The following is a 12,225-nucleotide window of genomic DNA, read 5'->3' as shown; positions in this document are numbered from 1 at the left end:
GGATGAACTAATGGATGGATGAACCAATGGATGGATGAACCAATGGATGGATGGATGGATGAACTAATGGATGGATGAACCAATGGATGGATGAACCAATGGATGGATGGATGGATGAACTAATGGATGGATGAACCAATGGATGGATGAACCAATGGATGGATGGATGGATGAACTAATGGATGGATGAACCAATGGATGGATGAACCAATGGATGGATGAACCAATGGATGGATGGACAGATGTTTTAGACTAACTGAAGATAAATCTAGACCCAGATATTCCCGTCCTGCGGTCCGGTCTGCCTGCTGACCTGAATGGGCGGGTTGATGTTCTGGATGCTCATCTTGGTGCCAGTTGCAGAGTGAAATGTTTCCACCTGCCAGCTGAAAGGTTTCTGGAGCAGCTTCTCTATAAATTCCTGAATATTTATTTGTCCTCATTACACTGATCCTGGATTCCTGCATGTTTATTTAAACAGACATGTTTCTGGCTCAGAATAAGTGGAACAGCCGTAGAGACAGCTCCAGTGGGGATAAATTAGCTGCACTGAACTGGGCCAGCGGGTCAGACATGAACTCATGAAAGAACCAATAAAAACTCACTAACCTTGTTGCTAGGGGAACGTTGAGGGTTACTTCTAACTTTTTACGCCATAATTTCACATTTTACAGATTCAAAATCAGAGACTTTTAAGGTATTTTATGACTCTAACTTTGAAGATGTTTTGGCATTAGTTGTCTCCATTGAGAGTTACCAGACAGGAAGTGGGCAGAGAGTCAAAGGGGATGATGGGAGGGACACAAAGCAAAGTCAGAAATCAAACCAGGACGGCTGAGTGGAGGACTGAAGCTTCAGGAAACAGGGTGACCGCTCTACCGCTACATGACACAACGCCCAGATTTAAAATAATTAACTACATTTATATGATGGACATACTTTAAATATGGAAACCACAACAAGCACAGGATGGATAGATGAACGAACTGATAGATGATAAAGAAACAATAGATTGATGAAAAGAATTTATTTGGTTGGTTGGTTGGTTGGTTGGATGGTTGGATGGTTGGTTGGTTGGTTGGATGGATGGATGGATGGATGGATGGATGTTCCAACCAGTGGATGGGTAAACCAAAGGATGGATCAACCACTAGACAGATGGATGATCCAATGGATGGATGACCCAATGGATGGATGAAGCAATGGACAGATGGATGAACTAATGGATGGATGACCCAATGGAGGGATGGATGAACTAATGGATGGATGGATGAACTAATGGATGGATGNGATGGATGAACTAATGGATGGATGGATGAACCAAAGGATGGATGGATGAACTAATGGATGGATGGATGAACTAATGGATGGATGGATGAACTAATAGATAGATGGATGAACCAAAGGATGGATGGATGAACTAATGAATGGATGGACGGACAGATGTTTTAGACTAACAGCAGATAAATCTAGACCCAGATATTTTGCCTCCTGCGGTCCGGTCTGCCTGCTGACCTGAATGGTCGGGTTGAGGACGATGGAGATGTTCTGGATGTTCATCTTGGTGTCCGTTTCCCTGGCGATGACGTGGTCCATGTGCGTGACGAGCCAGGAGAGCAGTAGGCGGCTCTCTGCCGGCACCTCGGCCAGCAGCTTGTGGAACTCCGCCAGTTTGTCGGCCTCCGCTGGACGGCCGCAGGCGTCCTCAAAGCGCTGGGTCAGGTCCCGGACCAGCAGGTTCTCCGGCAGCTCCCGGAGGTACTGCTTCAGCAGGCTGGCCACCGTGTGCGGGTCGTACTCCTCCAGGCAGGGACACTCCTCCCGGTCATAGGCCGCTTTCAGCTCATCCACTTTGGACTTCATACCTGCCAGGAAGAGATGAAGAAAGGCTTTGTCTGACAACCAGGGTTCTTGAGGTTTCAACAACTCAAATGTAAGACTTCTTAAGACCGTTCTGAAAGGATTTTAAGACTTAAGACTCATATGGATTGGAAAGAGAAATGAGCCAATGCTTAAGAAAAATAATCTACATTTAACCATGATGGATATAAGGAAAGCTAGCTAACTTTACTCTTACGTGAATAATTTCTTGGAGGGCAAATTTTTACTTTTACTACACTAAAAATATGTTGAAGTAGTGCTACTCTTACTTGAATATAGCAAGCTGGCGAGTTGGCTAGCAAGGGTGAAGCTAGTTAGCAAGGATAGCTATCAGGGTAGTTAGCAAACTATCTGCTGTTAGCTACTCTATTTAGCTAGCAAGGTTTACTAACTAGGGAAGCTAACTAGCTAGCAAGGAAGCTAGCTAACTAGCAAGAATATATCTAGCTAGCTAGCTTTTTGCTGGCTAGTTACCCTCAGAGGTGTGTAGAGTACCCAAATAAGTACTCAAGTAAAAGCAGCACTACTTTTGTATATTTTTAACTGTAGTAAAAGTAAAAATTAGCGGTAATTACTCAAGTAAGAGTAAATGAGTATTTGGAAAAAGGTCACTCAAGTACTGAGAAATGGATCAAACAAATTACGTCATCAAACTGAGCAAAACATAAAGTTATGCGGCAATTTTGGTATTTTAAAGATAATAACAAAATAACAGAAAATAACAAAATTAGAAAGAAACATTTTTCCAAATCAGTTTACTTCAATATAAAACTTTTTTTTTGTTTGTTCTTCATTCAGTGGGTAAAGAATCCAGAAATTTTACTCAAGGAAGAATAGTGATACTTCATGATAAAAATAAAGTACGGTGTAATAAAAATACTCCTAAAAGCAAATTATTCCCAAAAATTACTCAAATAAATGTGAGTAAATGTAAATAGTTACTAATCAGCTCTGCTGTTATTGTAACTAAACTTTAAGTCCATATCAACCACATCTAAAAAAAAAAAAAAATCTGAGTTTTACCCTCATTTATTCTTAAATTGTAGTCAAGTCAAGATTCCAGGGCCCAGAAATGGCCCCTGGACCCTACTTTGAACACCTTTGGTCAACATAATTGAATGAAATTGTGTTTTTTAGATAGACTGTGAACTGGTGCTGCATGATAAACAGATTAAACTGGATACCTGAGACCCTGTAGATGCCCTCACACTTCATGCCGTAGTTCTCGATGTAGTCCACGCATTCCCTGAAGACGGCCGGCAGCTGGATGCCGTCGTACAGAGCCGTCCTCTTCACAGCCTCGGCCAGCGGCGCTCCAAAGATGGGTCTGACGGTGGGGGTCTCCACCGGGACCGGCTCAGCCTCGGAAGCTGGCTTCTTCTTCTTCTTCTTCTCCTTCCACTGTTTGACCACGTCGGCGGCCGTCAGGTCCTTGGACTTCTTCTCCTTGGCCTTGTCCTCCTTGGGGCCCTTCTCCTTCTCCTTCACCTTGAAGTCCTTCTCCTTCTTCTTGGAGAAGCTGGGCTTCTTGAACACGTGGATTCCCTTGGAGCGCTTCATCTTGGACGGGCTCTCGGCTTCGTCCGCCGAGCTGTCCTCCTGGAAGGCGGCGTATCCCTCAGCTGCAACACGAGGAAGAAACGGGGTTAAATCTGAGAGGAGGAAAAAAAATCAAACGTTCCTACAGCAGATCGACGACGGCACGAAACAGAAACAGGAAGAGGGTGAAGAGAGAGAACGGGGAAAAGAGGTCAGCCGCTGATTTAGCTCAGCTCCCTCAGCACCTCTCCTCTCTACAAACACGTCGTTTAGGTAGATTTCCAGCCAGTCGACTCTTCCACACCTTCACTGGGAATCATCCACTCCCTCTTTTCTCTCACTGGGTCACTGCACTGCAAAAACACAAAATCTCACCAACTCTAGTTTCTACTACAAATATCTTATTACACTTGAAATAAGACAAAACTAACTTAGAAATATATTTTCAGCAAGATGTGAGAGTTTGTTTTAGATAAATAATTACTTAACATTGATCATAGTTAGCTAGTAACTAGTTACATTTACTCAATTAGACTTAATTGGGAAAAATGTACTTTTAGGAGTATTTTTACTGCACCATACTTTTTACTTCTACTTGAGTAATTTTATTATAAAGCATCTCTTCTTTTGCCTGAGTAAAATTTCTGGATTCTCTACATATTGAGTGAAAAACAAACACGTTTTAACCAAAAATCCACCAGACTCAGACACAGACCTGCAGTTTTTGTTAAAGTTTCACAAGTTTTTTATTGGAAGAAACTGATTTGGAAAATTTTTTATTTTGTTATTTATATGAATAATAGTCATTTTCATCCTTAAAATACCAGAATTTCCATTTAACTTTACTTTTTGGTTCATCTGATTATGTAACATTTAATTATTATATGATTGATAATTTGATCAGTTACTCAGTACTTGAGTAGACTTTTTACAAAATACTTTTTTACAAGTAGTCTTGTTGTCCAAGACTACTCGTCTTGGACAACAAGTAGTCGTCCAAGTTGTACTCCAACTTGAGTACAACTTTTGGGTTCTCTACTCCTCTGATATTGATACTACTACTAGTTGTACTGGCAGATTACTTCACTTATAGGAAAAATGTCTTGTTTTTAGAGAAATAAGTATTTTTTAAATCTATATTATGGAACTATTAGCTTAAAACAAGCTCCTATGTCTTACTGAAAAGCTACTTGTAAGTTAGTTTTGTCTTATTTCAAGTGTGCTGAGATGTTTGCAGTAGAAACTAGACCAAAAATACTTTTGGTATTTAAATGTTGTGTTTTTGCAGTGTGTGGTTGGAGCTGCTTCCAGATGTGGAAAAATGATGACACAAAGTGGACAAACAGCCCACACTATGGGCGAGAACAGGATGGGAAAGTGGAAACATCTCTTATCTGTTTCCATAAATGCACTGTCCTGCCGTATCAGCAATGTTCAGTTCTGTGCAAAAGTCTTTAACCAGCTCTAATTACTTTAGAGATTACCTATTATATCTCCGTGAACACGTTAAGAAAGGGTCTTCTGGCCACATAAAACATGTTTGTTACATATTTTGCACAAATAAAATAATAATACTTTATTCTGATCAGTTCTTCCTATTAGCTCTCCAAGGTCCTCCTGTCACTTTAAATCAAAATAAGTTGCTGCTGGCCATGAAACCAACTCAATGTTTGCACTCAGACTGTTGCACTGTTATTCAGACATGAATATGGCTGCAAACAGACGCACATTTATTATGCATTTAATCTAAAACATTTAACACATTAATGCTACATAATGCAGATTAATCGCTTTACCCATTTTGACCTAAAAGAGTCTTTCCTGTGTAGGGTTACCGAGTTCACAGTAGTGCGGCCTTATACTGTGGTCAGCGACGCAGAGTCGCAAATATGAGTAAAAAGATGAGTGAGGAGAGTTAGGCTGCTGTGCTCAGCTGTGAATTTTACTTTAAAGGTGCAAATATGTGTTTTCCAGGCATATAGTGCTATTTAATAGCATAATCAAGTAACTATGTTACCTTCATTGGATTTAAAAGTTCTATATTCATAATTTAACACCTTAAAACTGGACCTTTGTCTTCTTAAAAGCTTCTTCTTTTTCTGAAACTTCCTTCCTTCAGGAAGTCATCACAACATCGCTCCTCTACAGAGTAAACTAGTCAACATTACATTTTGTTGTTACACATCAAAATGTTGGTCAGTGTTTCATTTATCATCATTCAAAGCGACTCTGAACAGGTGGGTTTTTAGTCTAGATTTACAGGAACTCAGTGTTTTATGACATTTTTATGATTGTTCCTGAGATGTGCTATACAAATAAAATCAACACTTTCAGAAAGTGAAGCCACATCTTACTCCTTTTCTCCTTCTTCTTGAACTTGTTCTTCTTCTTGCTGTGTTCCTTGTCGTCGTCTGAGACATACGGGTCCGGCGGCTCGTGGTGATGTCCATCGTGGGGCGGCGACGGCTCGCCGGTGCGGTACAGGCCGGGGAACTTGGTGGGGCTGATCTCCTCAGAGCTCGGGGTGCGGGCCACGCCTCCTGGGTGATCGGCCCGGCGCTGCTCAGCAGGGCTGCTGCTGGGCGGCAGGAAGCACTCGGTCATGTCTGGTCTGGTCGTATCGCTCCACTGACTGACACGTCACGCCTCCATCGCACCTGCACAGGTGGAGACATGGGTGGAAATAGGAACAAGAGGAGTCGACACTTTTCCTACAGTAGATTTTAATGTGACCTGATTGACAAGAAGTAACTCTAAAGTGATCAGTGTAATACAGAAGCAAATTATTAGGGCTTTTAGTCCAATTAGTAGTTATTAATCTATTATCAAAATAATCGTTCATTAATTTAGTAATCGAGTAATCATTAACTGAAGATCAATTACTGAAAGAACATATTCAGAGCAGTAATTAAGTCAAACCTGTTTCAGATATATACACATTTTTAATTCAAAATAAAATATATTTTATGTAATGTTCTTCTAATGTTAAAGTAGTTAAATGAAAAATCTGCAGAATTTGCCCATTTTTATCAAATTAGTCAATTGTCACAATAATTAATAGATTTTTAAATTAATTAAATAAATGTTAGCTGTAGCACTTTTTTTATTTAAAAAATGTATTCTTTGTTTATTTGTGTGTTTCAATGTATTTATAATATTCCATTTAAAAAGCTTGAGTTGTTAAATGAAAAAGCTGCAGATTGGGCCAATTTTTTATCCGATTAATTGTAAGAATAATCAATTACTTCAATAATTGTTACTGGCAGGAGTATAAATTGTATTAATTTTTAATCTTTAACTAACCTTTTAAATCAAGCAACAGCTGCAGGACTCGATATGATACAAATTATTGCTGAATTAGAATAAAATACAGCTCAAACAGATATTTTATGGTTATCTTTTATATGTATTTGACAAAGAAAGAAACTGTGTCTGTGTGTGACAAACAATCAAAGATACAATTAATCTATATGACTTTGTAATAATATTCTAACTTACCTAATCGGTCTAAATAGAGAAATACGATTTAGAAATATGCCACCTATTAAGTAAAAATCTAAATAGCAACTTAATTTTACTCAGTTTCTTGTGATAAGGATAAAAGTAGTAAAATATTCAATCTCATATCAGCTTAGATATTTTAAAACAAAACATGATTGACACACATTTTCTAACACGTCTCTTAATCTCAGGTGTGGAAACAAAAGCAGAACCGACTAACCTCAGCCTGAGGAAACAGAAATATTACGCAAGTGATTTGCAAACTCCAAACTTAAAGCAAAGTCAGCCCAAATAAACAACAACCTCTTGATTGCAGCTGTGGTCTCCACCCAGCAGATGGGGCTTCTGCCATTCAAAAACAACAACATACAGTCATTTATTCATGTGACCCCACCATTCATGTATCTGATGCCTGCAGGCAGCTTGAAAAGCAGGGTAGTAACTTGATTTATTACTGCAGAAACGAAAACAGAAAGGAACCTGAGATGCTGTAAAGTGTATTAGGAAGCAGATGAAATGACCCTAAAAGGAGATGTGGCTTCAAGGACGAACGCAGCTGTTATCTGTAAAGTAAAAACATGGCGCAGTACAACAATACAGAAATGACCAGTTATACAAACCACTGTGTAAATATAACACTGGCTTAAACTGTAGAAAACGACTAATCAGCATCAGCAGCGTCAACTTTAATCTCCCCCTTGTTTGCTTTGGTAGATCGACATCACAATTTACAATTAATTTCTGCCCTATTTGAACAGACTAACTCCACACAGCCAGTCCTGTTTAATTATACTCCTGTTATAATACCACAATTTGTTGTCAATGCGTATTTTGAAGCATATTTTACTTCAAACAGCCATAAAGTGAAGCTCTGGTCTGAATGGAGAAGGGGCCCATCTGCTAACGTTACTTCAGCTAGCTGGAAACATGTCGGTTACGACAAAACCCGCTGATATATTCATAAATACTTACTGATTACCCTCATTAATTCACAGGCAGATGCAAAAACTTATTTTCAGACAGTCGTTCTCTAATTTTTAGAGGGTAAGATTTAAAAGAATATAAACTTTACCAAGTCTTGGTCGGGCAATCCCACAGTGGAGCTTCCGGTTGTGTGTGTATACCAAATAAACTCTACAGCGCATGCGTGAATGCACAAGTGCGTCATGGGAAATGAAGTTAAAATGGATATTTAGGTAAAGCAGACCAGACAAGTACAAAAAAAGTAAATATCTAATATCCTGAGGTAAGTAGTAACTACTCAGTTTACTCAGTTGCATTTATTTAAGTAACCTTTTTTTGGGGGGAGGGGGGGGATTAGGAGTAGTTATATTACACCATACTTTTTATTATAGTGAAGTGTACTTTCAATAGAAAATATCTCACTTCTCCACCCACCGTGAGTTACTTTACTGAATGAAAAATAAACATGTTTTAAACAAAAATTAAAATGAGACTTCTTATTTGAACACAAGCTTTGTTGTTATTTTGTTTTCTGTCTGCTGAGACTTTTGCGTCATTTTGAGGTCAAGAAAATACAATAAGTTAAATATTTCGACATTAGCACTTCTCCGTGTTCTTCATAGATACGGTATATAACCTGCTGAACTGTTAATTAATTAGTTTTAATGAGGAAAGACAGCGGCGATGGACAGTCAGTAATGACTGTGAAATCGTGGATTTGTAGCGAACACTTTTTACAAGGTAAGAAGATTAGCGTTCATACTTAATAAGTAAGTGTGATTAGAAAAACCTTAAATATTGCATTATGGAGAAGCTACGTCTAGTAATTGGTAACCATGGAGACAGTGCCGCTCCGTCATGTAGCCTAGCATGTATGAGAAAAAAACTAGTTAGCATTTAGTCTTTTGTAGGTTTTTAATGCTTCTCCGGTGTCAGGAGAAATGTTGTTTACGACATGGTGATATAAATCATGCGGTGTGAATTCAGGTCGGTAATTTGATCTACATATCAAGAGGGAGAAGGTATGGGTCGGTTTCTAAGCTAGCTACATCCAATTTTTGTAAATACCGCCGTCTATGAGCCCGAACAGGTGTGTTATGTTCACAGACAAATTAGTTTGACTCGAACAAGTAGAAACCATAAATAAACTGAAAAAAAAAACAATTTGGGAAAACAATTTTAATCTCTGTTCAACACTCCCGTTCCTGACGTCCATCATGGCGCCTAATAATTAAGTGACTTAGTTGCAAAGGGTCCATACAAAGATACACAGTGTTATAAATTAAATGCCTGATTCTAACTAAATATTTTTGCAACACAGTCAAAACATTCTTGTACATTTGTTATTCCTGTTGCGTTTAGAGGCACGTTTCCATATTTTTAAATTAATAAGGAGTTGGGTCAGGGAAGTTTATGCTAAGCATCATCTGTTCATGTCAGATGCTGGTTCTTAAACTGTGTGATGGATAAGTCAGATGGCTCCTCTCCTTTTTATCTCTCAGTGCTGATTCATCAAACCGCAGGATGTTTGTCCCCTCCGTTCTCTCAGTCCACGTTTAATGAGCTGCAGATCCAGAGGAGGAAGCAACATTACGATCGTTTGGCCTTGGAATGGCTGAGCTTAAGTTTAAGATCTACAGCAAGTCTTAAATTTGTCAGGTTTTTGTGAGGTTAACAAAATTACACCATAAAACTTAAACTTTTTCCATCTAAATAAAACAGAAACAACCAAATCTGCTCAGAAGACAAATGTAAAGTTTAAAAGGGTGTCATTACTTTGTTGCAGTGTGCAGACTGTTAGTAAAACCGATTCGATTCAGTTCCAGCATTTCCTTCCTGCTGGATATATTTCTAGACTGAGGTTTCACCATTTAGAAACTTTAATTTTCCTCTTATGAGTCTGTTCTTCTGTTGAATTGGATCAATGCTCAGCTTGGTGCTTCAGTAAATTTATCCACAAATTAAATGAAAAAGATATTGTTCTTCATGTCCATGATCCAAAAGTGTCACAATGCTGAGATACAAAATCGGTATTTTTTTTGTCTGATACCGTGTAAATAAATTTATACTTAATATTAATATTTATATTTTTAAAAGTTCTAGTTCTACTGGAAGATTATATAACTTATAACAACATATTCTCTCCACGTTAAAAGTAAAATAATCTACCAGAGAAACTAATACTTTTTTATTCAATATTAAGAAATTGTTGACTAAAAACAAGCTCCTATATTTTGTGAAGTTACTTTTGAATAATTTTTGTCTTATTTCAAGTGCACTAAGATATTTGCACTAGAAACTAGACAAAATACTTTGATTTTGTGTTTTTGAAGTGTTGTCTCAGTAGTTACTGCATTAAACAATAATAATGTTCTTGTTTTCAGACCATTTTCCAAATCTTATAAAGTATTTTTGATCTAGTTTTTAGTGCAAATATCTTAGAGGAGTTTGTTTTAAATTAATAACTTTCACTAGCAGATTAGTTCACTTACAGCAAGTTAGCTTTCTCATGTTTTGCAGTGAAACTTATATTGACTTAAAACAAGCTCCTATATCTTACTGAAGTCCTGTAAAATAGTTGACAGGATCAAGAATAGTTGGTAAGATTTTGTGTTTTTGTAGCTCAAAGTTGCTCTTTATTGAATTTTTATTCTAACATTAATTGTGGTTATTTTTAAATCCACCTTTATATTTATCCCCTGTGATTATTTAACCCAATAATGCAGCGTCATCCCATACCAGGACACCCAAACAACAAACATTACAGGCGTGGTGTTTGGACTCCTTCAGGTTTTACTGCCAGGTCTGAGCAGTGCAGAGATAAATATCCTCTGTGTTTCGGCCAAATTAGGTTTGGAGAATGTTTAGACTGTGGTATCATTTTGATCTCGGCTTCACTTCTGATTTCTTTCAGGTGGTGGAACTGTCAAACAGAGCTCTGAGCAGCGGTGCAAACTAAATTTGGGGAAACCATTTGCTATTCTGAGTCACGCGTATTTTCCCAAGGCTCTGTGGTTGGGATTTAGAGCTGGTGGTCATCGGGACATATGAAACAAATTAGTCCTCTGATGATCTTTTGTTGGCTCCGTCTGCACCCCAAACCACAGCTGCAGTGGCGAAACGAGGTCAGGGCTCGATATAATAATTAAAAAGAAAGGGACAGACAAGGTTCCTTTGTACGCCTGCAAGATGAGTCTGTGCACGTTGCTGTGGCATGCCAATTGGGAACATAATCAGTGATAGGGCGTCCCGCTGCTTTTTCAAAGTGCACTGGCACAACAAAGAGCATTTGTGTGCGGTGGCGAGAGATTGGCATCAGGGAATGTTTTCCTCTTGGCTTGCATGAGATGGTCATTGAGAGCTGAACACCTGTGGACCAGAATGGAAGAATAACAACGTTGTTTCCCCAGGAAATGATGCGTTTCCTGACTTATGAAACACTGAGCTAAGATTAGAGAGGCAGAAAAGGCAACTGGGAAAAACATTTACCCGTTAACTTCTGTGACACACCTTTTCCATAAAAATACAAGCACAAGCAGATATTTTAAAATAATCTTTTTAAAGAAGTAGTCTCTGACGTTGACTGAAATGTGTTGTTGTAGACCACTGAATTTGTTTGTTTCTTGGATTAAAAACAAAAAACTTTAAAGGTTCAGTATGTATGTATTATAAAATGTTATATCATAAGGGTACCATAAAGTTATATATTTTTTATTGGTAAAACCGTTAATTCAAGTATAACTTCACAAGTTGCTCAACATTCCTCATTTAATTTTTTTTTATTATAGGTGTTCCCATAAACTTACTACTTTATTCTTGTATTACAACTTCATTCTCATTTTTCTTTCACTTTATTTTCATAACACTGTAACTGTATCACCATAATGTTATGACTTTATTCTCTTAATAAAAATAAATCTTAATATTAGGGCCAAACTATCGTATTAGAATATAATCTCAACAAATGGATTCCAAAGAATTTCACAAAAAGAGCAAAATGGTACCAAGAATAAAGCCTTGTGGAACGCCACATGAAAAGACCGAGAAAAGCTAATTCACCTGTTTTCTAAGCCTGTTAGAAAAAAATCAACAGTTTTTTGGGTTTAAATTTCTTCATTTAAACAATCCAACATATTGACATAGCAAAATTATAAACATGGAGATTAAATCTCGAAGGATTCCTAGAATGAAGTCTTGTGGAACTCCAAATGACCAACATTCATTTATTGGTCACAGAAACTCCTACTGAAAAATTGGATATGAACTGAATATGATTGATGGTTTGTAAAGAGATTAAATGTAAGATTCTGACTTACTGTAACTGCTACAGCATTCAAGCCC

General features: G+C 37.9%; 1 protein-coding gene across 3 annotated transcripts in view; it reads right to left on the bottom strand.

The window, feature by feature from the left end:
* ralbp1 (ralA binding protein 1) overlaps positions 1-8,080 on the bottom strand; it is a 13,701-nt gene extending 5,621 nt beyond the window's left edge. The window contains exons 1-4 of one of the 3 annotated variants that reach the window (XM_007564190.2): positions 7,994-8,080; positions 5,775-6,077; positions 3,066-3,503; positions 1,516-1,865 (exon numbers count right to left, since the gene is read on the bottom strand). In XM_007564190.2, coding sequence (XP_007564252.1) covers positions 1,516-1,865; positions 3,066-3,503; positions 5,775-6,024 — 1,038 coding nt within the window. In that variant the 5' untranslated portion in view covers positions 6,025-6,077; positions 7,994-8,080. Of the gene's footprint in view, positions 1-1,515; positions 1,866-3,065; positions 3,504-5,774; positions 6,093-7,993 lie in introns of those variants that run through there. The other 2 variants (XM_016677479.1, XM_016677478.1) reach the window with 2 other exon arrangements.
* Positions 8,081-12,225: the final 4,145 nt, after the last annotated feature.

The sequence above is a fragment of the Poecilia formosa genome, unplaced genomic scaffold (genome assembly GCF_000485575.1).
Source record: "Poecilia formosa unplaced genomic scaffold, Poecilia_formosa-5.1.2 Scaffold156, whole genome shotgun sequence".
NCBI classification, from domain to species: Eukaryota; Metazoa; Chordata; class Actinopteri; order Cyprinodontiformes; family Poeciliidae; genus Poecilia; species Poecilia formosa.
This window is presented reverse-complemented; position numbering and strand designations above follow the sequence as displayed.